Source organism: Diceros bicornis, chromosome 31 (assembly GCF_020826845.1).
Source record: "Diceros bicornis minor isolate mBicDic1 chromosome 31, mDicBic1.mat.cur, whole genome shotgun sequence".
Classification (NCBI taxonomy): domain Eukaryota; kingdom Metazoa; phylum Chordata; class Mammalia; order Perissodactyla; family Rhinocerotidae; genus Diceros; species Diceros bicornis.
In genome coordinates this window covers 13,815,561-13,841,962 of record NC_080770.1, presented here as the reverse complement: position 1 = coordinate 13,841,962, position 26,402 = coordinate 13,815,561, and the positions used below count along the sequence as shown (strand labels likewise).

Below are 26,402 nucleotides of genomic sequence, written 5' to 3'. Positions count from 1 at the left end.
GTGCACTTACCAGCTAGATTTATTCATTAATATAAAAAAAACTTATTGAGCACCTAACACATGCCCCAGACTAGGTAAAGTTTTGATGATATTAGGATGGATGAAACACCGAGCAGACAGGATGAACTTAAGGCGTAATAGGGAAATTATAGTGAACTAAGGAAAGAAAGACATATAAAAAATTAGATTAAAAAAACGTTACAACTGCCAGAAGAGAAATCAGTGTGGGCACAATGAGTCACAAAGGAGTGTCAGGGAAGTTTTCGCAGAAGAGGAGACTCTGGACCTGAGTGTTGAAAGAGCAGTGTTTGTGAAGGTGGATAGATGAGAAATTCTGAGAGTAGGGAAGATATGGTAGCTAGAGGGAACAGATCCAAAGGCATGAGCCAGCAAGAATGTGCATAACATTTAAACACCTGAAACAAGATCAAAGGAAACAGGGCACCAGATAACATCCAAGAAGGAGGAAAGGCTTGGATGTTACAGGAGAATCTCCCTCTGCCCTTACAGGAGTTTAACCTTTATAGGCAATAGAGAACCACTGAAAATTTTCAAGCTAAGGAATAAATGGTCCCATTTAGGACTTAGAAAGATATTCCTGGAAACAACAGAGAGGAAGAATTAGAGAAAACTACACCAAAGAAAAGGAGACCCGTTAGAGAACTCCTGCAACAGTCTAAGGAGAAATGATAAAGGTTTAATAATGAGGATGAAGAGAAGGGAACAAATTGAGAGAAGTGAAAAGAGTAGAGTCCTCAGGGGAGTTTTTATGCTGTGTCCAGGTTCCTTGCAATGTGGGTGGCTCAGTACAAGTCTTTTGGATAAAACGTGCTACCTATTAGTACGTGCTGTGGAGGTGACTGTGCCCACAGAGACTGAATAAACTGGAGGAACAAGACAAGTGGTCAAATTCTCCAGAGCAAATGAGACACAGCCTGTGTTTTGGGTTTATTTATCCACATAATTTTTCAAGACTTTTACCTTCCCAAAGCTTCTTTATGCACAGACCTAGCACAATGCTTTCCAGGACCATCTATCTATATGGTAATGCCAGATGACTCAGACAGACGCTTAGGCTGAGGATGGTCTTTTTCTACAACTCTAAGTTAACTTTGTCACTGCTGCTGCCATCATAAGCCTTCTTATAAATTATTGAAATGACATGGTAGGATATGTGTTGGGCTGAAAGTCAAAGCCTGACTCTACCACTAGCTTCCTGTGCAATGTTGTACATGCAGCCTAAGCCTCTCAGGAGCTTTATTTTTCCTGAATTGATCCTCAAGCAACAAAAGGTTGCTCACTCCTGACTCAAATGGGCAAAATATAATGAATTGAAATTCCCTGAGTTGGATCTGCCCCTTCCTCCCCAACCAGGACTCTATGGTAACAGAACCTGCAGGCCTTCAGGGATGGGGAGAACCATTGTTTCCATTTTGTGTTGATTTTACTCCATCAGGAAATGCAAATCCCAAGCTCATCGGAAACTGCTTAACTTTTATATAAGAAGGGCACAGATGGAAATTCATGTTTACCTGTACGTCCTACATTCCTGTGGTAAACTTGCATTTCATGCTCTTTCTCTATATATACATGCATGGACTTTTGTTGTCTTCTTTGTGAACAGAACCATCTCCATCACCATCTTTGTCAATTTCTTTGTGTTAAACCCATAATTTACCCTCAACCTCTGCATATCTAAGAAATGAAATAAAAAGTTGAAGAGAAGACTTGTTACTTCTGAAAGGTCTAAAATTCCATTGTGATGGAGAGAGGAAATTGAGGAGCTGATGAAACCCATGACTGAAAGTTCCAGAAAAATTCTGCAAAGAGTTCCTTATACAAATTCTTCTTGGGTTTATGTATTCTGAAAGTGGTAGTCAGTGTGGTATAGTGGAAAGATCCTAGAACTATTTTGTGTTACTGTCCCTCTGCCACTGATTTTCTGTGTGAATTTGGAAAATTGACTTATGCTTATTAAGTTCAGTTTCGGTACTATTGAAGTAAGAATGATCACACATTTTTCCCCAACCTCAGAGGGATATTAGGAAAACTTATTGTAATTAGGTGCACAGTAGAGTTTCAAACAATAGCCCATTCAGATGGATCCCCATCATGTTGTTACTGAAAGGTGTTTGAGGGTTGATTTACTCCAATGGCTTTTAAACCATAGAAACAAAGTGGAATTTGAATAAAATCAGAGATGCTCTGACTCACAAAGGTGTAGAGAACCCACAGTTCCTTCCATGAAGCCTTCCTTAGTTCTCTTCCTCAGCAACTTCTAGGGGTGAACTTGAACAGAATCTGAGGTTCCCAGCCGAGTACAAGGGAAAATGAATGATCTAGCTCAAACCTCAACTTGCACTAATCGGGAGCTGAAGTAAGTAGAACTGAGTGATTAACCCAGGCAACATGGCAAGTTCATGAAGAATAAGATATATGATTTAAAAAAACATATTTATGTATGTTCAATTTTTGTATGAGAGATAAAATTTGGCTAGATTTCATTGCCTCAGTAATATTGTTATTTTCTTCAAAGCTGTACATGCAGGAAGAAATATCATCCAATGGCCATGAGAAATCATACCAGGGTGTCTGAATTTATTTTTTGTGGACTTACTCAGTCTCAAGAGCTAAGCTTGCTCTTATTTTTCTTTTTATCTGTAGTTTATGTAACAACCATGTTAGCAAACATTGCCATCATGGTCACTGTGACCTGTGAGTCTCGCCTCCACACCGCCATGTACTTCCTGCTCCGCAATCTCTCTGTCTTGGACATCTGCTTTTCCTCCATCACTGCTCCCAAGGTCCTAGTAGACCTTCTTTCAAGGAGAAAGACCATCTCCTTCAATGGTTGCATCACACAGATGTTTTTCTTCCATCTTCTCGGTGGGGCAGACATTTTCTCTCTCTCTGTGATGGCATTAGATCGGTATACGGCCATCTCCAAGCCCCTGCACTATGTGACCATCATGAGTAGGGGGCGATGCACTGCCCTCATTGTGGCCTCCTGGGTGGGGGGCTTTATCCACTCCATTGTGCAGATTTCCTTGTTGCTGCCCCTCCCCTTCTGTGGACCTAATGTTGTTGATGGCTTCTACTGTGATGTCCCCCAGGTCCTCAAACTCGCCTGTACAGACACGTTTGCTCTAGAGCTCCTGATGATTTCCAACAATGGCTTAGTCACTACTCTGTGGTTTATCCTTCTTCTTGTGTCCTACACAGTCATTTTGATGATGCTGAGGTCTCAAACTGGGGAGAGCAGGAGGAAAGCCATCTCCACTTGCACAGCCCACATCACTGTGGTGACCCTGCATTTTGTGCCCTGCATCTATGTCTATGCCCGGCCTTTCACTGCCCTCCCCATGGACAGAGTAGTCTCCATCACCTTCACTGTCATCATTCCTGTTCTCAACCCCATGATCTACACCATGAGGAACCAGGAAATGAAATCAGCCATGAAGAGACTGAAGAGAAGACTCATTCTTTCTGAAAGGGGGTAGCCTCATTACAGATTGTGGATCAAGATGCAAGAATATAATTGAAATATTTTCTTAAAATATTAGCTGTCACATGTTGGGGTTCAACAACAAGATGACAAGTATAGCAGGCTGGCACGTACACAAAGGATCAGTGACCTGCAACATTGGCATGGAGAAGGAACACCAGCAGGAAGTTAAGCAGATAGAACATAGTCCTTGAAGGACAATTGACAGCAAGCAGGGCACAAATGTGAAATATAACAGAAGTTCTTGAGCATCCAGGAAATGGGTAAAGGATAGCACTGCAATGTCCAGACATACAGTAGGCAACGGGGACATCTATCTCAACATAGCCGGGATCCAACAGCTAGGTCCCACTTTAATAATCGCTACCCTATGACTATTTATTAAGCATATACTTCATACCAAATACTATTTGTAAACATTCTTCTCTATCACTTCTGCCTTGTCAGCAACTGTGCACATTATTTTTAATCAACTCACCTATATAATGCACTAGCACAACCCCCTACAACCTTTCGGTGTGTGTAAAGAGTCTTAGATTTTAAGGATCTCCATTGCCTTTCACTACCTGTGAATTTGTCAGAATTGAGTGCAACCTGGGACTTACGCAGTCTGATTTTGTAAAGATCCAATATATATATATAACTACAGCAATGGCAAGAATCTAGAACTACCTGTCCTACTGTTCATACCACTGCCTCAGGCATAAGCTACTTTGACTAGTTGAAAAAAGAAAAAGCTATATGCAACCCAATAAATACTTTTATTTTTCCTATGTGCACTTCTTTATCATTTTCCATACTGCAGTGTATTAAAATACCCCATAAAACTTCAAATTAGATCTAATTCTCCTTTATATTCCCAGTGTCTAGAAAAGAGCCTAAACTATAAGAAGCTATAAGTAAGTGTTGGTTGAATCTCTGGAATGGAAGGAAACTAATGTCTGTAGAAGATGATACCAAATTCTACTTCATCTTGGTTTTTAGTATTTGAAACTGACTCTATTTCTTGAACAGATACTTCTTCATGGAAGCCAAAGGAAACGGAAGTGGTTGAATCAGAGTGTCTTGGGTCTTATACTCAAGACCTTAGCATCTGTGTGTGTCTTTATGAGATCACCAAATCAAGTCTTAGATCCAAAAACGTTTGTTGAGACCCATGTACACAATAGAATAGAAACATCACAGGACAAATGAGTGTTTTGCAATATTCATGGCAAACGAATGTACAAATTCATTCATTCAGAGTTCCAAGAAACCTATGCCCTGAGTCTGTCCAGACAGACACTTGGGATCCCTGGTTGTCCTATCTGGGAGGATGGCATTTATTTCCTCTCTTCTCCCTCTGGAGCATGGAACCTAGTAAGACAGAGTAAGTAAACAGATTCATTGAAATGTAAGTATAGGCTAATAATTATGATAATAATAATAATAAGGACCAAGTCCCTTATTTTAATTTTTTGGGAACAGATAGTTTTGGGAATTTAGAATTTCTTAGATTTTAGAAAGATAATGCAGTGCATGTGTTGTATATTACATCATTTCTCTCATGGGGAGCACCTGATAACCCAACACTTTAGTATATCTGCAGGAAAATGTGTGAATATTCCCACTAAGTGCAATTAATAAAAACTGTGCATGGTCTCACATTAATTCAGATCAAATTTTGCCACAAAATTAAATCAGGTCAGATCAGATTTTATTACCAAATGGCTTTCGAAAAATCTTCCACCATCAAAGTTTGGAGATTTCAGAATGACTGGTAACAAATACAAAAACTCAGTAAGAGGGAGTTTTAGTAGGCAGAATAATCCGCCCACCAAGATATTCACATCCTAATCCCCAGAGACTGTGAGTAGGCTATGTTAAACGGCAAAGGAAATTAAAGTTGCAGATAGAATTAAGGTTGCTAATGAGATGACCTTTAAATAGGGAGATTATTCTGGATTATATGGGAGGTCCCAATGTAATCACAAGGGTTCTTAAAAGTGGAAGAGGAGGTCAGAGTAATGCAAGCTGAAGAGTACTTGACTTCACATTACTGGCTTTAAAGATCAAAGGGTCTAAGAGACAAGGAATGTGGCCAGCCTCTAGAAGCTACAAAAAGCAAGAGAATGGATTCTGCCCTAGAGCCTCCACAAAGGAATGCAGCCTGCTGACACCTTGATTTTAGCTCAGTGAGACGCATGTCAGACTTCTGACCTACAGAATTGTAGAATAATAAATTTGTATTGTTTTAAGCCACTAAATTGTGGTAATTTTGCTACAGCAGCAATAGGAAACTAATACAAGGGTAATGCTTCATTTGGAGATGAAGAGGCTGTAGGAGATGAAAGGGAAAGGAAGAGAAAGATGGATACAAAGAAAAGGGACCAGGGGTGGGAGGGGGACCAACCCAGGGAGAGTGGCCACATGCTTCTCCCAAGAGCCTAAGAATGAGCACCACACCCACATACAAATCTCAAGTCCAAGGGCAATGGGCAGAGAAGCCAATCCCAAGCTGTCATCACTTTATGAACCCTGTAGAGAATGGAATAGACATTTGAATCTGAAGTAAATGTCTAATTTAACACTCTCTGAAATTCCACATGTAATTGATTAACAGTAAGACCATTTGATCCCAAGTGAACTGCCCTTAGACATTATGAAAAGAGACCCAGAGATGGAGTTTCCAGCATTTTGTATAGCAACTATACCTACCATATTTGAACTGAAAATGTCACCCACTGTAAAATGCATTTGCTACTTTAACAACGGCTAAGTAGTATAAATGAAGCACTACCATATTACATATACTCATTGTTTGTAAGACACATCTTGACTTCAGGGATATTAAACTGTGAAAGAAAGAAAGGTTCATCTTAGAACTTAAGAAATTCAATATTTAAAAATACACTCAAGCACTGCATTACAGTGTTTCGGTCAACGACAAACCACATATATGACGGTGGTGCCATAAGATTAGTACCATATAGCCGAGGTATACAGCAGACTATACCACCTAAATTTGTGTAAGTACACTCTACACTGTTCATACAGTGATGAAATAGCCTAACAATGCATTTCTCAAAACACATCCCCATTGTTAAGCAACGCATGACTGTACAAGGTAATTAGTCCCTGTCACGTACACTCATACACACACAAATACACATAATCACACTCAAAGACTTTTCATAAGAGAGACAGATAAAAAGCAAACAAGTTTATTTGGTCAACCATGTGTTTTAGGAACACATGAGACTGCCATCAACTCACTAGTACAAAACAGATTTTTTATAATCAAATTCTGATCATCGATAACATGTTACATTATTTACGTGCAGTTCATCAGTTTCTTGGTATTAAAAGAAAGTTTGAAAATCCTAATTTTCCTCAGTTTAGAGAACCAAAGATGTTACTGCTACAGTTCCTCACCTTGGAAGCCATGAAGATACTTATCTTATGCTAACCTGATAAGATACTCCCTTCTAGTAAATCCAGCTTTTGTTCCCCAAAGATCCGGGCATGTTCAAGAGTTACACTTTTCTGGTTGAACGTGTAAACAAATGCACTCTCTCGACATGCAGCCTACCAAGAGAAAGAGATAAAGACTCATTGCATGAAATGTAGCTTTAAAACTTTATAGGCTAGAATACAGCATATAATTTTCATGGAAAATATACATTACCAAACTTGACTAAAATAAAGGGAAAAAATCTTAATAAATCAACAACTGCAGATGAATTGAAAAAGATTGTCAAAGATAGACCATTTGAAAGCGTACCCGGCACAAATTGCTTTGTGGGTGATTTCCAATAAATATTTAAGGAGCCAGTAACTCCCAATTTTGATATGAATTTTAGAAAGCTCTTAACACATTCTATAAGGACAGCATAAGCCTATCCACAAACTAGATAATAGCATCTAATATCTCTAATAATATCACATATTAATATACGCATACACACCAATCACATCTTTCAGCACAGATGTAAAGTTCTTATAAAACATTAGCAAATTACAAGTCAATGAATTAAAACAATGACAAATCGTCATCAGGTAAGGTTTATTCCAGAAATTCAAAGAGAAATATTAATGCAATTCACTGAAATAACAGATTAAGAGGAGAAACAATGGGATTATCTCAATGATGCAGAAAATATTCAATACAATTCAACCCACATCACCAGGGAACAAAACGTCTAAAAGCCAGGAACCGAAGAAAAAAAGAATTATTCTGATAAAGAATATCTACAAGAACAGTATAGCAAACATTAAACCTAATGATTAATGTTAAAGTAATTTCCCTTTCAGGGCCAGCCCCATGGCTCAGCTGTTAAGAGCGTGCGCTCCACTACTGGCGGCCCGGTTTCGAATCCCAGGTGTGCACAAACGCATCACTTGTCCGGCCATGCTGAGGCGGCGTCCCACATACAGCAACTAGAAGGATGTGCAACTATGACATACAACTATCTACTGAGGCTTTGGGGAGAAAAAAGGAAAAAAAAAAGAGGAGGATTGGCAATAGATGTTAGCTCAGGGCCGGTCTTCCTCAGCAAAAAAAAAAAAAAAAAAAGACGAGGATTGGCATGGATGTTAGCTCAGGGTTGATCTTCCTCACAAAAATAATAATAATAATAATAATAATTTCCCTTTCCGTCCATTACTAGACATTGATGGCCATCACTACGAATATTAATCTTTAAGCTTAAATTCACTTATGATGAAAAAAGACTAGAAAAAAGAGAAAGGATATAAATTTTGGAAAGCTGGAGGGAAAAAGGCATTATTTTCAGATATTGAGATGATATACCCAAAATAATATAGAGGAATTCACTGAAAGATGATTGAAAATAATAAAATAATTCAACTAGATGGTCATATACAAAATCAAATTATATACATCATTGGTTTCCTATAAACCACCAACATCCATGGAGAAAATGTACTAGAGCTGTTTCAGGTAATATGATAGACCACATATCACGAAATAAAGTCGTGATTTAAACACACACACACACATTAGAAGTGCTTCTAGCAAACATTCACTTAAGTGCATGTCAAGACTCACATCAGGAAAAGAAGGGAAAGGCTCAGGACCAAAAATAGATAAAAAGCAAAAAACAAAGAATTGAATACTCCTCCATCAGTGAAAGGGTTAAGTGGAAAAAAAATGTACCTACCAGCAGAGAAGATAACAGTAAAACTTGTGTACCTCAGCCTGGGCTTTGAGTAGAATAAAGACAATCTGTTCTGAGAATTCAAAACTCTGACTAAAGATCGGGATTCAAGTTTGTCATGCCTATATGGAATGGGAAGCCCCAAAATGAAAAATTAACTAAGAGTGAGGCAGGGTTAGTAATGCCCTATGATGCCTGGAAGAAACAAATATTTGTCGTCTCTGAAGGAATGCACACTGAACCCAATCCTTCCAAGGTTACCATACAAATAACTGAGCAGAAATTCATAATTCAAAATAACAAAATGCATGCAGAAACAAGCCATTATTAGCAAAAATCAAAAGAGACATACAAACACAATCATACTCTCAAGGACTTTGAATACTGGAGTAACCAGATAGAGCATCTAACATAAAAAGGAAAACTCAACGAAAAAATTTAAAGGGTATATTCCTAAAACATAAGCCAGAAACAAGATAATAAAAGGAAAAAAAGCAAATTTGTAAAAAGAACAAAAGAGAATTTCTAGAAACGAAAACTATAATGAACTGAAGAAATTCCATGAAATGGAGCACAAATAGACAAAGAGATAGAATACATGAGAAAGGTTGTTAGGAGACATACAGAAGAAAACAAACAAATTTAATAAACAATACATCCGACATGATCTCCAGTAGGAAAAAAGAATACAAATGAGGAAAAGGCACTATTTCATGACACACAACTGAGAAATTTCCACAACTGAAAAAAAATAAAAATTCTCAGATTTACACCATGTCATGAGAGAACACAAAAAAGGAATCCACATATAGTCACATTGTAGCAAAACTGCAAATTTTCATACGCTAAAGACAAACTATCAGAAAAAGAAATTAAGAAAACAATCCCATTTACAATTGCATCAAAAGAATAACACACCAAGGAAGAAATTTAAGCAAGGAGGTGAAAGATCTGTTCACTGAAAACAATAAGGCGTTGATGAAAGAAATTGAAGAAGATACAAATAAATGGAAAGATATTCCCTGCTTACAGATTGGAAGAATTAGTATTGTAAAATGTCCATACTACCCAATGAGACCTACAGATTCAATGCAATCCTTATCAAAATACTAATGGCATTTTTCACAAAAATAGAAAAAACAATCCTAAAATTTGTGTGGTACCACAAAGGACCCCTAATAGCCAAAGCAATCCTGAGAAAGAAGAACAAAGCTGAAGGCACCACCCTTAGGATTTCAAAATATATACTACAAAGCAATAGTAATCAAAAAAGTATAATACTGGCATAAAAGCAGATGTATAGACCAATAGAACAGACTCAAGAGCCCAGAAAAAAACCTATGCATATACAGTCAATTAATTTGTGACAAAAAAGCCTAGAATAAACAATGGCGAAAGGACAGTCTCTTCAATAAATGATACTGGTAAAACTAGATAACTGCATGCATAATAATAAAATCAGACCCCTATCTTACACAACTCACAAAATTGACTTGAAAAGCATAAACGATTTAAACATAAGAGTGACACCATAAAACTCCTATGTGGGAAAATCTCTTTGACATTGGTCTTGGCAATAATTTTTTGGATATGACACCAAAAGCACAAGGAACAAAAGCAAAAATTAATAAATGGGACTACATCAAGCTAAAAAGCTTTTCTACAGTAAAAGAAACAATCAACAAATGAAAAGACAACCTACAGAATGGGAGAAAGTATTTGCAGATCATATTTCAGTTAAGGGGTTAATATCCAAAATATGTAAAGAACTCATACAACTCAATAGCAAAAATCAAATAATTGGATTCAGATATGGGCAGAGGAACTGAAAAGATGTTCTTTCAAACAAGACATACAAATGACCCACAGGTACATGAAAAGGTGCTCAACATCACTAAGCATCAGAGAAATACAAATCAAAACTACAGTGAGATATCACTTCACACCTGTTGAGATGGCTAGCATCAAAAAAACAAGAGATAACAAGTTTAGTGAGTATATGGAGAAAAATAAACTCTTGTGCACTGTTGGTAGAAGCATAAATTGGTACAGCCACTATGGAAAATATTATAGAGATTCCTCAAAAATTTAAAAATAAGACTACCATAAGATGCAGCAATCCCATCTCTGGGTATATATCCAGACTGCCTTTTTTTATTTATTTTTTTATTTGTTTATTTTTTTCCCCCACAGCTCCAGTAGATAGTTGTATGTCATAGATGCACATCCTTCTAGTTGCTGTACGTGGGACGCGGCCACAGCATGACCGGAGAAGCGGTGAGTCGGTGCGCGCCTGGATCAAACCGGGGCCGCCAGCAGCGGAGCGGGCGCACCCAACCGCTAAGCCACGGGCCGCCCCATAGGTATATATCCAAAGGAAATGAAATTAAGATCTTGAGGAGGTATCAGAACTACCATATTTATTGCAGCATTATTCACAATATCCAAGATATGAAAACAATTCAAGTGTCCATCAAGGGACGAATGGATAAAGAAGATGTGGTATATAGATATACAACGGAATATCGTCAGTCATGAAATAAAAGAAAATCCTGCCATTTGTGACAATGTGGATGGACCTTGAGGGCATCATGCTAAGAGAAATCAGTCAGACAAAGATAAATACTGTATGATGTGATTCCACATATATGTGGAATCTAAAAATATGAACTCATAGAAACAGAGAGTGGAATGGTGGTCCCCAGGTGCTAGGGATGGGAAATGGGGAGATGTTGATCAAAGAGTACAAACTGCCAGTTGTAAGATGAATAAGTTTTGGGGACCTAATGTACAGCATGGTGATTATAGTTAACAATGCTGTAGCAATACTTGAAAGTTGCTAAGAGAGTCAATCTTAAATGATCTCACCACAAAAAAAGAATTGGTAATTACGTGAGGTGATGAAGGTGTTAGCTAACACTAAGATGATAACCATTTTCCCATATATAAATGTATCAAATAACACACTATATACTTTAAACATACACAATGATATATGTCAATGATATCTCAATAAAGCTGGGGAAAAAAAGAATTACCCATCTCAAGCACACAACCTGTCTCATGCAGGATTAATCTGTGCAGACTAGTTTACTGTACTAAAGCAAAACATAAAGCAGGTAAATCTAAGCCCATCAGCGTTCTGCAAACAGTGGAAGTGAATTCTGTATAAGAGCAAAAAAATTCAATAAGTTGGACGAATCTTAAATAATTTTGTAGACAGCTTTACTAACATACTTATCCAGCTGTAACCGATTTGACAGATTCCATATGAGTGGAGTGTTGGAAACAGGAAAAATGTGCATTCCCCAAACATCATCTAATTCATGTTTCTCTACATGTGGAGACCTGAAGCAACATCATGACACTATAATCAGTCTTGGTATAATTAGAAACTGGACTGGTAGTAAAGGATTTGAGGTCTGATTCTCCTCTAGTTTTTTGGCAATCTAATTGAAACTCATTTGTGTATAGTGTCCTCTGAGCCTTACAAGCCATGAAAATTGGACCCTTGTAGTCTCTTGGGCACAGCACTTGGTATGTTTTAACAAAATTCTGATTGAGCTATGCATAAGCAGATAAACTTCCTCTCATGCCTCTAAATAATTTGGACAGCAATCAAAATGTGACCATCTTTGTGTGTGTGTGTGTGTGTGTGTGTGTGTTTACAATTTTGCTTGCCTAGGGAACTTCTCAATAACTCCCATTGAAACTTCATCACCCACAGCAGAATCAGGCACTGACTTCCACTTCCTTGTCCCATGTTATTCCCTTTGCAATTCTTATATTAAGACTGAGGCTGAGGGGTTTGCGCATAAGACTGGGACACAGCAGAAGTTCATAAAGACGTGCTTCTCTGAATCGGTTCTTGTTCTCCTGAAAGGGGAGTAAAGACACTAAGATATTTAGTCTTCCAAAAGGCTCTACCTTCAGAAACGAAATTTTCAAGAATTAATATCACCACTGTTCTGCTCTCCTCTGTACCTAATAACACACAATTTGAAGTTGGAGTTTCAGGATCAAAGGAATTAGGTAAAGACATTAAACATTTAGCTAAGGTTAAGGTTATGCATAGTGAAATTGAGATGTCATTATGGATTATGTATAAATAGTTTGACTTTGATATTTTCCAGGTATATTAAATGCTTTAGAGCCAAGATGATCTTCTCAATGACAGAAACAACAAAGGTGGGTGTTAACTATTGGGAAGAGAGATGATATGTTAAGAGGGATTCAGATGTGGTCCATTCAGTGTGAGAGAAGGCATCAGGGCATTTGTTGTGATTCTTTGAGTTGCCTATTGGTGAGGCAGCCTCAGACTAAGGTCAATATAAGTCAGGGTTCCAGAGCCCCTTTCTGCCAAATCTTAGCTTCAGACAGACTTTATCAAACATTCTTGTTATACAAAATTAGACCCTTATCTATAAGATTCAAGGGGGAAATAACCACTGTTTTCCATCCTACTTTCTTGTCTTCATTTCCTTCAGCCAAACTCTGATTCAGAATATATTCCATGAGAAAAACAAGAATAACATTAATACTTTCTAAAGGATGGTGGTGAAAATCAAATGAACCAACTTTTCATAACTCTTAACACACGGTAAATGCTCAAAAAAATTAGATTTTGTCACTACTAGAAATCCTGATATCTCCTTTCTTATCTCTTATCCCGCCCATGTCTGCCTCTAATTTTCTCATGACGTTTCATGTTTTATTATTATGTTCATCAATTTATACAAATCGTCCACTTCTGTTAGGCTGCAAACAATTTGACAATGGTTCAAATTATCCATATACATTTGAAGATTGCAGTAAGTGTTCACTTGCTAAGTATAGGGTGGAGCAAATAATAATTATAAAATTTCCTCAGAATGATCAATAATGGCCTATAAAAAACAGATGTTATTCCAATGATATCAATGTCTCTCCCTGCTGTGGGATCCCTCCACTCTCTTAGCTTTGATCCAGAAAGGGAAAGAGGCAGAGGAGAGTGTGGTTGGTACAGTACCGACCTCCTCTCAGAAGCGGGTCACTACCTCTATTCTCTGCCCAATACACAAACAAGAATCACATCAGTTATGCAAGGTGAATAAGCTCTAGAGAATTGCTGTACAACACTATGGCTATACTGTGTCATGCGCTTAAAAATTTAAGAAAGTAGCTCTCAGGCTTAAGTGTTTTTATCACAATAGAAGTAATTATAATGATATTCTTAGAGATTTGGATTTACATATTGTTTCAATCTGTTTCCCAATAATATATTTTATATACTTTAAAATAATTATTAAGCACATCATCGGATTAGTATAAACTAATCACAATAATGAGTTATCTACATGGAATAATCTGTAATTTTAAGAAATTTGACATAAAACAGCCAAGAGCAAGGAAACTGACTCATGACACAGCAACACTACAATAAGAAACAGAGTGACGGGGCCGGCAAGGATGCGTAGTGGTTAAGACTGCACGGTGTGCTTGGGTGGCCTAGGGTTCACAGATTCGGATCCCAGGCGCAGACCTGTGCACCGCTTATCAAGCCAACCTGTGGCAAGAATGCCACATACAAAGTAGAGGAGGATGGGCTTGGATATTACCCCAGGGCCAAGTTTCCTCAGCAAAAAAAGAAGGATTGACAACAGACGTTAGCTCAGGGCTAATCTTCCTCACAAAACAAAAAAGAAAGAAAGGAACAGAATGACATCCTTTTTTTGCAAGACAAGACCCTGTTGAAGTCAACAGAATATTTGCTAACATGAATATTAAACTTGTAGACTCTGAATCTACAATGGCTGGAACCATGTCTTACTTATCTTTGTATTTAATGCTTCAGACAGTTCCTGACATTCAATAAATCTGAGTGAAATAAAAAAAAAAACTTAAAAACTAAAACAATTTAATTAAATAAGTTATGCAATGTAAACATCACTAAAAGTAAGTGTTTATTCTTTTCAAAAATGGTTTTATAGGAAAAGAATTACTGAATCACTTTGCATGTGATAATTTGATTTGATCACCAAATTGATTGCAATCTTAAAAATTTGGACAACTCAACAAACTGCAAGCACCACAGCCACATGAGAACATTCTGAATTGTATTCTTTGTGCTTAGGAAGAAAACAAAATAAATAGCCAAGTCTCTTCAAATGAAGAAGCTTGAAACAAAAGAGAGAGAAAAAAGATGACTCAATGGAGCTGAAAAACTGCACCAGGGTAAAAGAATTCATTTTCCTTGGCCTAACCCAGAATCAAGAACTGAATTTGGTCTTATTTCTTTTCCTACTTTGGGTGTACGTCACAACTCTGCTGGGAAACCTCCTCATCATGGTCACTGTGACCTGTGAGTCTCGCCTTCACACCCCCATGTATTTTTTGCTCCGGAATTTATCTATTGCTGACATCTGCTTTTCCTCCATCACAGCTCCCAAGGTTCTGGTGGACCTTCTGTCACAGAGAAAGACCATCTCCTTCAATGGCTGTTTCACCCAGATGTTTTTCTTCCACCTTATTGGGGGGGTGGATGCATGTTCTTTATCTGTGATGGCATTAGATCGGTATGTGGCCATCTCCAAGCCCCTGCACTATGTGACCACCATGAGTAGGGGGCGATGCACTTCCCTCATTGTTGCCTCCTGGGTGGGGGGCTTTGTCCACTCCATCGTGCTGATTTCTCTGCTGGTGCCTCTCCCCTTCTGTGGACGCAATGTTCTTGACACTTTCTACTGTGATGTCCCCCAGGTCCTCAAACTCGCCTGCACAGACATTTTTATGCTTGAGCTGCTGATGATTTCCAATAGTGGACTGCTCACCACTCTGTGGTTTATCTTACTGCTTCTGTCTTACACCGTCATCCTAATGATGCTGAGGTCTCAGGCAGGGGAGGGCAGGAGGAAAGCCATCTCCACCTGCACCTCACACATCACTGTGGTCACCCTGCACTTTGTGCCCTGCATCTATGTCTATGCACGGCCCTTCTCTGCCCTCCCCACAGATAAGGCCATCACCGTCACCTTCACTGTCATCTCCCCTCTGCTGAACCCCTTGATCTACACTCTGAGGAACCAGGAAATGAAGTCAGCCATGAGGAGTATGAAGAGAAGATTTGTGCCTTCTGACAGGGTATAGACTACTTGCTCACTCCTTCTCACCACCTTTTAACATGTTTCTCCATCAAATAAACTGTATGGACTAAAGGATTTCTGAGTAATTTTATATTTCCACTAAGATATACATGACATTCAAAGATTCTGATCAGCATGCGATAATAATGTAAAAGATGGGTTTCATGTTACAAAAGAAAGTAGAGAAATCAAATTGTTAGCTGGAGAAGTGGATATTGCTTTTGCAATACAGCCTTGGAAGAAATAAGAAAATAGAATTGATATACACTCAGACAATTTTATCACATTGGAATTGTTGTGGGCGTTTTCTTCCTGACTCTGTCGTGGCATAATTGAAAATAAAAGTGGTATATATTTAAGATGTACAACTTGATGTTTTGATATACGTGTGGATTGTGAAATGATCATTGGGAGAAAATGGGTTAGGGTGGGATCTCTCACTGTTATTTATTACAACTACATGAGAATCTCCAATTGTCTAAATGAAATTCTCAATAAGAAATTGAAAAACAATATATACTCAGACACTCTGGCTACATTTGCTGTTACCAGGAAGGGAGCTGAGACACGTATTAGAAAATTATGCTGATTGGGCATTGGATTCTATATGGTCTTTCATGAAGTAATCACATCTTAGTGAAGTAAATACATCCAAATTAAGTTCCTCCTCTGATTCTATCATATCAATAAATTAGATAACTAATACTTGAAGATTTTTCCATCTAAACCCCATAATCCAGTGGTTGAGAGCAGTGCCTTATAGTTAGCAGAGCTTGAGTTAGAATATCTACTTCATCAACTGTGAGTTCTGTGACCCCATACAAAGTCCTTACCTTGACTTTCCTCTGAACCCCAGGCCTGCTGGCCGCTCCTCCTCCACTTTCCCTCAGCACCCTGGGATTAGCTGGACCACAGCACTCAGGACCTTGTTTCCTATTCCCTGTTTCCTTCTTCCTATCTCCCCCAGTAGGACTATGATTTATTTATTGTATCCTGAGCATGTAGCACAGCAAGTAGAACAAAGAAAGCACTCAAAAATTACTGAATTAAAAAACTCAATGACGAATATCACCTCTCACTCATTTCTGCTCGTCAAATCATTGGAGAATATGGTTTAAAAAAACAATTGATTCGTTGTTATTATTCTCTGTAAGTATGACTCCCTAAAAATGCCAGAAACCTATGAAGCTGCTTCAGACTATGCATATACATTCAAAAATGTTGGCATGAAGTGCAAAATATTACTCAATATATCAGCACAGCTTTTATTTGTTTACTTATTATGCTATTTCCAACTGCAGGAAGTTGTTCCCCCCTCCCGCCCCGATTTCTGGGGGTAGATTCTAGATCTTAAAATTTTTGAAATTAGAAAAATGTTCATGTTGTGGTACAAATCTCAGTCCACAGATCAGACATGCAGAGGCCCCGAGGTGGGCATGTGCCCAGAGCATCCAAGAAAAAACAAGTAGGCCTTTGTAAGTAGATGAGAGGAAGCAAAGAGGAGAGAAGTAGTAGTTGAGGTCACAGAGATAATGGGACTATGGGACCAGGCCTTGAGGACCTATTAGATCATTGTGAGGATTTTGACTTTCACATTAAATAAGATGGGATACATTTGGAGGGCTTTGAAGAGAGGAACAGTGATGCATGTTTTAATAGAATTGCAGGGGCTACTGTTATAAATAGACTGAAGAAAGGGAAGGACAAAAACAGAGAGATCAATTAAGAGGCTATTGCAATAGTCCCGTGATAGAAATAATGAAGACATCTCTTAGGGTAGTATGGTGGAGGTGGTGAGAATTTCAAAAAACTTTGAAGATCGAGCAACTGGAATTAGCAGATGGATCCAGTGTGGATTTCCTGGCTACATGTGTATCCTGTGACAACTCCATCATCCACTTTGCTCATCAGCCCATTGAGATCTCCTACACTCTCACCTACATAACCCCTTCAAGTCCATGGCTCCTTCCAATACCTGTGTGTCACACTTCAGGAATCACCCTACATGGGTGAAACTGCCTAAGGAAGTTGTTCAGAATCCCTAAGAACAGATAAAAATTTCCCAATAGAAACACTATTAAGGGTAAGGTGGAATTCTGGCTAAACTAACCTCACAGGATTCTTGCTGAAGGCAGGCCTGGGTGATCAGATACCACTTGGGCAATGGTGGAGGATGAGGAAGGAACCAGTTCCGTATTGAGGTTGATCAATATGGAGGGTGGGAGATTCTGGCTAAACTGACATAGCACGATTTTTACTAAAATTAGAGAACGTAGAAACAAGCATGGAGGTCCAAAAGTGGAGGCCTAGTTGAAAAATTCAAGGGATCTTCAGTAGTCTTTGGTCAAGGAGAGAATCTTTGTTGATGCTAGAAAATCTTAGACCCGGGACAAAAAATGTGTTCCTAAGCGTATGTGCCTGAGTAACATCTTAATTGCTCCCACTGAAACCACCTCACTATCAGCAGAATTTTTCCACAGCCACATCCAACTACATTCTCTTTGATAATTCTCACACTAGTCCTGGGATTAAGAAATTGGTAAATATGATGGAGCACTGTGAATCAGGGCAGAAGAGCAAAAACTGTATTCCCTGAGTCTGGCCTTTTCCTCATAAATATAGAAAAGAAGCCACTGAAATCAGAGGCCTTTTGAGGGGTATTTAACAGAATTTTCTGAAGCTGAATGATTCCCAAGGTTCATGTGAACTTATCTAAGATGTTGGAGAAGAAAATTGGAGATTTTAGGTAAGAAATATAACTCTACATGAGTGTGAATGTCTGTGATGTCTGTGTGTCTATGCACAAGAGTGAGAAAGAAGAGTAATAAAAACTGAAATTTAGATGTATCATTAATATTCATAAAGTTTTATTAAAAATAATGTAATAAGTATACAAGATGTTGTGTTCCAGGGTGAACCTTCAGTGACAGACAACACAGAATTTTGTTAATAAGAAACATTAACAAAAAGGATATTGTGGAATGAGAGTCATAGAAATGAGTTCAGTTTGGAATTTGGGAAGAGGCAGCTCTTTTTCTCTGGGATCCCTTAAATTGTGCAAAGAAGAGATTTTTCTCAGGCTTATTTCCTGTAGATGGAACTCCTCAGACTGAAATCTACAGAGGTATTTCTTATGCTAAGTTTAAAACTAGAGAGAAACAAAACATTTCCAACCCTCAAAAAAGTTCAAAGAATAGTACAATGAACACCTACATTCCCTTCCTTAGGTTTACAAAGAAATAAAAATTTTGTAGCAATGATTTTCTCTCCTATCTTTCCATGTCTACATGTTTGCAACCTTTCTTTCCAGCCAAATTTCTCAATCATGAGCAACTTTTATATATTCAAGTGGTCCTCTAAAACCAGGGCTACCTTTCTCTACATTTCCATGTGCCTCAAACATAAATGTCACCTCCTCCATGTAGGTTTCTCTGAGCCTCTTGGTAAGAAATCATCCCTTCCTCACACACAGCTTATCTGTCATTAGAGGGTCCCCATCACTCCCATATTACTATTAGATTTCAATTCTTTTTCCACTGGTTTTGGATTGGGTTCCTTTCTTTCAAATAATCTAGAACTATAACCAGTAAGTGCCCAGCTGGGATTTGAACAGACTGTGTGATGCCAGAGGTCCCCAGGTACCTACCTGCACGTTATTACACCTCTTGGGAGCTTTTTTAGTTTTCCGTATTAAGTAGACTTTGGACAAAATTGCATACAGAGAAAAGAAAGTGAGCTAGGTGAAAAGAAATATTTTCATTTGAACTAGAAAACACACCCAAAAAGCGGGAGAAGTGACTTTCACCTTTTGTTTCTGACTATGGTAAGGAAAAGGAGATAAATTGCAAAGAAAGAAATTTAGGTCCATTTCAATGATTCACCAAAAAAAGACAGGAATACAAAAGCAATACCATTACATATTAAGTATACCTTTAACATTTTAAGGAACTGACAAACTTGTTTTCAAAAGCAGTCGCACCATTGTACATTCCCACCAGAGTTCCAATTCCTCTACATTTTTGTTAACTCTTGATATGCCCATCTTCTTTATTGTAGCTATTCTAATAGGTGTGTACTGTTGTCTTGTGTGGTTTTCATTTACATTTCCCTGGTGATAAATGATGTTAAGAATCATTTCTTGTGCTTATATGCTATCCCTATAACTTCTTGTTGAAGTGTTTGTTCAAACCATTTGTCCCTCTTGTTTTACTGGGTTTTTGTTTCCTTATTAAATTTTCAGAGTTGCTGTCATTCCACTCTTAGATACTTATCCAAGAAAAATAAAACCTATGTCTACACAAAGACCTGTACACGAATGTTCATAGCAGCCTTATGTGTAATAACCAAAAACTAGAAACAACACAAATGTTCATCAACAATTGAATGGATAAACAAAATGTGGTACATCCATATGATAAAAGGGAATAAAATATTGGTACACACAAAAAAATGGGTTTATTTTGTGAGTGAAAGAAGGCAGACAAAAAGAGAGTACATATTGTAGAATTCCACTTACAGAAAATGCAAACTAATGGATAGTGACAGAAAGCAGATCAGTGGCTCTCAGAAGAAGGAGGGGCAGAGGGGACATATTTCAAAGTGTCACAAGGACACTTTGGGGGTGATAGACATGTTAACGATCTTAAATATAGTGATGATGTCTTGCGTGTATGCGTATGTCAAAACTTGTCAAAGTGTACACTTCAACCACATGGCTCTATTGTATATTCAATGATGATGCAATAAAAAAATAACTTTTAGGAAATAAATTCAAACAATGAAGAGAAGAGAAACTCTGACTCACACTGTTATTTCCACAGCTGAGAGGTTCATCAAGACCCTGGGGTTTTGGTACCTAAAGTAGTTTAAAGTGAAGATAGAAACAAAGAAATCCCCATGAGGAAGAATAGAACAATAAAGAACTTACAGCTTTAAAATTTTGTAATTTTCCTAGCATTAAATTTGTGATTTAAAAAAGGAGCAGTGTTTCTGTGAAATCCAGTGCAAAGACAACTATTTTGCAGATAGGAGTTCTTAAACTGTTTAAATGGAGCAACCAGTCTGGAAAAAAAAACCACATTTCCGTGGAACCTCAAAGAACCCCAGTCATACCAAATAGGCACTGCCTTATCCATACACCAAACCGCCTCCATTTTTATATCCCTCCTGCCACAATAGTCACTGAATATTTGACATCCACCTGTTTATCTTGGATACTTAAAACTTAAAAGCTCAGGAAAGAAGTCAAGATGACAGCGTAAGCAGACTCTGAACTCACATCCTTCCGCAGACACAGGCAATTTACAACTACTCGTGGAAAAATTACCCCTAAGACAGAACTGAAAACTAGATAAGAGGAACTCCTGCAATAAAGGGCAATCCTAATTGAGGTGGGAGAGGCAGAAACTCCCTTCTGGAGAGAAAAAATGCCACCTTCACAAGCCGCAGCACCTCACGGCCGCCCGGGAGAAGCCCAAAGGTACGCAGCCCTCCCTGGAGGAGCGGGACCCTGAGCCAGGGAGTGCCTCCGCTGGGGGCATTCTGTGGACCCATCACAATCGAGACGAGTGGCATAATATCTGACTTTGCCTGCTAATAAAACATTGGGGAGTACTCCCAGAAAAGCGGGTTCACAAAGAAATTAAAACCGACTCCTAAAGGGCCCACATGCAAACTCACCCGTCTCAGAAAGCCACCTAAAATCACCAGAAAGAAAGGCGCACAGTGCTTTGGTGAAAAGAGACTCACCTGATAGGCCCTGAGTGCATCTCGGTGAGAGGTGAGACCTCTCAAGGGACTAGGACATTGGCGGCGGCCATTGTTGTGGCCTGGTGTGGGCGTGCTGACACAGACACCATTGGAATTCTCCCTGGGGCCTGCTAGCCCAGGTCTGCCCCCACCCACTAGAGCACCGATTTAATCCAGCTCAGCCAGGGCAGGCAGCACACCCTAGAGACTGGCCCCACCCAACAACAAGCTCTCAGGCAACTTGTGGGCCTGCATAAATTGGTGATTGGATTCTCTGCAGCCTGGCAACTGAGCCCACTTCAGAGGGGCAGGGCGTGCACAAGGAGAGGGTGGAGAGTGTGGGGCAGTGGTGGAGTGTGTGGGGCTTCCGCCGGGGAGAGACTGGGTCATCACCAGGAGATTGGGGCACGCACACGGGGCAGGACTGTGTTGACTGTGTGTGTGGACCTGTGGGTGGCAGGGCTTGTCAGCAGCAGAAGACTTGTGCTTGTCAAAGTCCCACATAGGGAGTTTGCCCCACCTTCCAAAGCCTGAAAGTATAGGGTGCTCCTGTGCCTGAGGCCAGCCCCACCCACCTGCAATCCTCAGAGAACTGACAAGAGACCTAAAGATTGGAGGCTTATAGCAATTCTAAGCCCCTGAGCTTGACACCTGCCACACTGGGGGCCTACTCATTTAAAAGAAATACTGCTACACAAATGTGGTATTAGAACTTGCAGCCCACTGTGCTGGGGCTCCCCACACCTGATAAAGAGACTGAAGGGCCCACAACAACTACAAGCAGCTGAGCATTACAACAGCTGGCCAGGAGCATAACTCAGCCTCCCTAGGCACCTACAGGGAGAGCAAACAGGCCACAACAGAAGGACACACATGGCCCACATAGGGGTCACCCCTGGAACATTGAGAACTGAGGGAAGCACACTGCAGGCCTTCTAAGGCATCACTTACATAAGGTCACCTGTCCAAGAGCAGGAGACACAGCTGACCTACCTAATATGTAGACACAAGCACAGGGAAAGAGGCAAAATGAGGAGGCAAAGGAATACATTCCAATTAAGGGAACAGGACAAAATCCGAGAAAAGGAACTAAGTGAAACAGAAATGAGCCACCTACCCTACAGTGAGTTCAAACAAAGAGTGTAAAGGATGCTTATTGATCTGGGGAGAAGAATAGATGAACTCAGTGAGAATGTCAACAAAGAAATGGAAGATATAAAAAAGAACGAATCAGAAATGAAGAATACAATACTGGAAATAAAAATTCACTAGAGGGAATCAAAAGCAGAGTAGAGGATACAGAAGAACAGATCTGTGAGCTGGATGAAAGACTAGAAGAAATTACCCAAGCTGAACAGGTAAAAGAGAAAAGAATTAAAAAGAGTGAGGACAGTCTAAGGGACCTCTGGGACAACATCAAGCACACTAACATCCGTGTTATAGGTGTCCCGGAAGGAGAACAGCAAGACAAAGGGGCAGAGAATCTATTTCAAGAAATAATAGATGAAAACTTCCCTAACCTAAGGAAGGAAACAGACATCCAGGTGCAGGAATCACAGAGAGCCCCAAACAAGATAAACCCAAAGAGGTCCACACCAAGACACATCATAATCAAAATGTCCAGAGTTAAAGATAAAGAGAGAATACTAAAAGTCACAAGAGAAAGTCAAGTTACATACAAGGGAAACCCCATAAGGCTATCAGCTGACTTCTCAGCAGAAACCTTACAGGATAGAAGAGAGAGCCACGATATATTTAAAGTGCTAAAAGGAAAAAACTTACAGCCAAGAATACTCTACCCAGCAAGGTTATCATTCAAAATGGAAGGAGAGATCAGAAATTTCCCAGACAAGCAGAAATTAAAGGAGTTTGTCACCAAGAAACCAGTGCTACAAGAAATGTTAAAGGGACTGATTTAAGGGGAAAAGAGAAGACCACAAACAGGAAAAATTATCTATTTCCATGATTAGAGGGTAATGGATACAAATGCACAAAAAAGAGGTTAGATATGATATCAAAAATATAAAAGGAGGGAGGAGAGGAGTTAAAGAGTAGAGCTTTCAGACAGCGGTCAAACTAAAGAGCCCATCAATTCTGTATAGAAGAAGAAAGGAACAGAGAAGGACTACTAAAACACTGGGAAAAAAAAGTTAAAAAATGGCAGTAAGTACATACTTATCAATAGCTACTTTAAACGTCAATGGACTAAATGCTCCAATTAAAAAGCATAGGGTGGCTGATTGGATAAAGGAACAAGACCCATATATATGCTGCATACAAGAGACACACTTCAGACCTAAAGACACTCACAAACTGAAGGTGAAGGGATGGAAAAAGATACTCCATGCAAATGGCAATGAAAAGAAAGCTGGGGTAGCAATACTCATATCCGACAATATAGACTTTAAAACAAAAACTGTAAAAAGAGACAAAGAAGGGCATTACATAATGATCAAGGGAACAATCCAACAAGAGGATATAACACTTGTAGATATCTATGCACCCAACGTAGGAGCACCTAAATATATAAAGCAATTATTAACAGACATAAAAAGAGAAATAGTAATACAATAATAGTAGGGGACTTTACCACTCCACTTACACCAATGGATAGATCATCCAAACAGAAGATCAATAAGGAAACATTGGCCTTAAATGACACACTAGAACAGATGGACCTAGTAGATATATGCATAACATTCCATCCAAAAACCAAAGAATACATGTTCTTTTCAAATGCACATGGAACATTCTCCAGGATTGATCACATATTAGGCTACAAAACAAGTCTCCATAAATTTAAGAAGATTGAAATAATACCAAGAATCTTTTCTGACCACAATGCTATGAAAGTAGAAATCCACTATAGGAAGAAAATCAGAAAAACCACAAATATGTGGAGATTAAACAAAATGCTACTGAACAACGATTGGGTCAATGAAGAAATCAAACGAGAAATAAAAAAATACCTGGAGACAAATGAAAATATGACATGCCAGAATTTATGGGATACAGCAAAAGCAGTTCTAAGAGGGAAGTTTATACCAATACAGGCCTATCTCAACAAACAGGAAAAATCTCAAATAAACAATCTAACAATGCACCTAAAGGAACTGGAAAAAGAAGAACAAACAAAGCGCAAAATCACAGAAGAAGGGAAATAATAAAAATCAGAGAAGAAATAAATGAAATAGAGACAAAAAACAACAGAAAAATTAATAAAACCAAGAGATGGTTCTTTGAAAAGATAAACAAAATTGACAAACCTTTAGCTAGACTCACCAAGAAAAAAAGAGAGAAGGCTCAAAAAGGTAAAATCAGAAATGAAAGAAGAGAAATTAAAATGGAAACCTCATAAATAGGAAAGATTTTAAGAGAATATTATGAAAAGCTATATGCCAACAAATTTGACAATCTGGAAGAAATGGATAAATTCTTAGAATCATACAAGCTTCCAAAACTGGATCAAGAAGAAATAGAGAATATGAGTAGACCAATCACCAGTAAGGAGATTGAAACAGTAATCACAAAGTTCCCCCAAAATAGAAGTCCAGGACCAGATGGCTACCCTGGTGAATTCTACCAAACATTCAAAGAAGACATTGCTGAAAGAAATTAAAGAAGACACAAAGAAATGGAAAGATATTCCGTGCTCTTGGATTGGAAAAATTAACATAGTTAAGATGTCCATACTTCCTAAAGCAATCTATAGATTCAATGCAATCCCTATCAAAGTTCCAACATTTTTCACAGAAATAGAACAAAGAATCCTAAAATTTATTTGGAACAACAAAAGATCCCAAATAACTAGAGGAATCCTGAGAAAAAAGAACAAAGCTGGAGGTATCACACTCCCTGATTTCAAAATATAATACAAAGCTATAGTCACCAAAACAGCATGGTACTGGCACAAAAACAGACACACAGATCAATGGAATAGAATCGAAAGCCCAGAAATAAACCAACACATCTATGGACAGCTAATATTCGACAAATGAGCCAAGAACATACAATGGAGAAAAGAAAGTTTCTTCAACAAATGGTGTTGGGAAAACTGGACAGCCATATGCAAAAAAATGAAAGTAGACCCTTACCTTACACCATACACAAAAATTAACTCCAAATGGATTAAAGACTTGAATGTAAGACCTGAAACTATGAAACTTCTAGAACAAAACATAGGCAGTACGCTCTTCGACATCGGTCTTAGCAACATATTTTGAAGCACCATGTCTGACTGGGCAAGAGAAACAATAGAAAAAATAAACAAATGGGACTACATCAAACTAAAAAGTTTCTGCAGAGCAAAGGAAACCATCAACAAAGCGAAAAGACAACCTAACAATTGGGAGAAGATATTTGCAAACCATACATCTGATAAGGGCTTAATCTCCAAAATATGTAAAGAACACATGCATCTCAACAACAAAAAAACTAACAACCCAATTAAAAAATGGGCAAAAGACCTGAACAGACATTTCTCCAAAGAAGATATACAGATGGCCAACAGGCACATGAAAAGATGTTCAACATCATTAACTATCAGGGAAATGCAAATCAAGACTACAATGAGATATCACCTCATGCCCATCAGAATGGCGATAATTAACAAGACAGGAAACAACAAGTGTTGGAGAGGATGTGGAGAAAAGGGAACTCTCATACACTGCTGGTGGGAGTGCAAACTGGTGCAGCCACTATGGAAAACAGTATGGCGATTTCTCAAAAAATTAAAGATAGAACTACCATACGTTCCAGCTATTCCACTGCTGAGTATTTATTCAAAGAACTTGAAAACACCAATGTGTAAAGATACATGAACCCCTGTCTTCATTGCAGCATTATTCACAATAGCCAAGACTTGGAAGC

At 38.6% G+C, this 26,402-nt stretch overlaps 3 protein-coding genes across 3 annotated transcripts in view; 2 read left to right on the top strand and 1 right to left on the bottom strand.

Moving 5' to 3' along the window:
* Positions 1-21,679, bottom strand: part of LOC131395012 (olfactory receptor 5A2) — a 60,365-nt gene extending 38,686 nt beyond the window's left edge. The window contains exon 1 of the mRNA XM_058526786.1: positions 21,534-21,679. The gene's annotated coding sequence lies outside the window, so the exon portion shown is untranslated. The remainder of the gene's footprint in view (positions 1-21,533) is intronic.
* Positions 2,565-3,500, top strand: LOC131395021 (olfactory receptor 4D11-like). Its single transcript, XM_058526795.1, has one exon. The coding sequence runs from the start codon at positions 2,565-2,567 to the stop codon at positions 3,498-3,500; it is 936 nt and encodes a 311-aa protein (XP_058382778.1).
* On the top strand, positions 14,854-15,789 carry LOC131395018 (olfactory receptor 4D10-like). The gene has a single exon (XM_058526792.1). It carries the CDS (start codon positions 14,854-14,856, stop codon positions 15,787-15,789), a length of 936 nt encoding a protein of 311 aa, XP_058382775.1.
* Positions 21,680-26,402: the final 4,723 nt, after the last annotated feature.

What these genes read in the sequence shown, in the direction of transcription:
- LOC131395021 (XM_058526795.1), top strand. Translation starts at nt 2,565, where the DNA reads ATGGCCATGAGAAATCATACCAGGGTGTCTGAATTTATTTTTTGTGGA.
- LOC131395018 (XM_058526792.1), top strand. Translation starts at nt 14,854, where the DNA reads ATGGAGCTGAAAAACTGCACCAGGGTAAAAGAATTCATTTTCCTTGGC.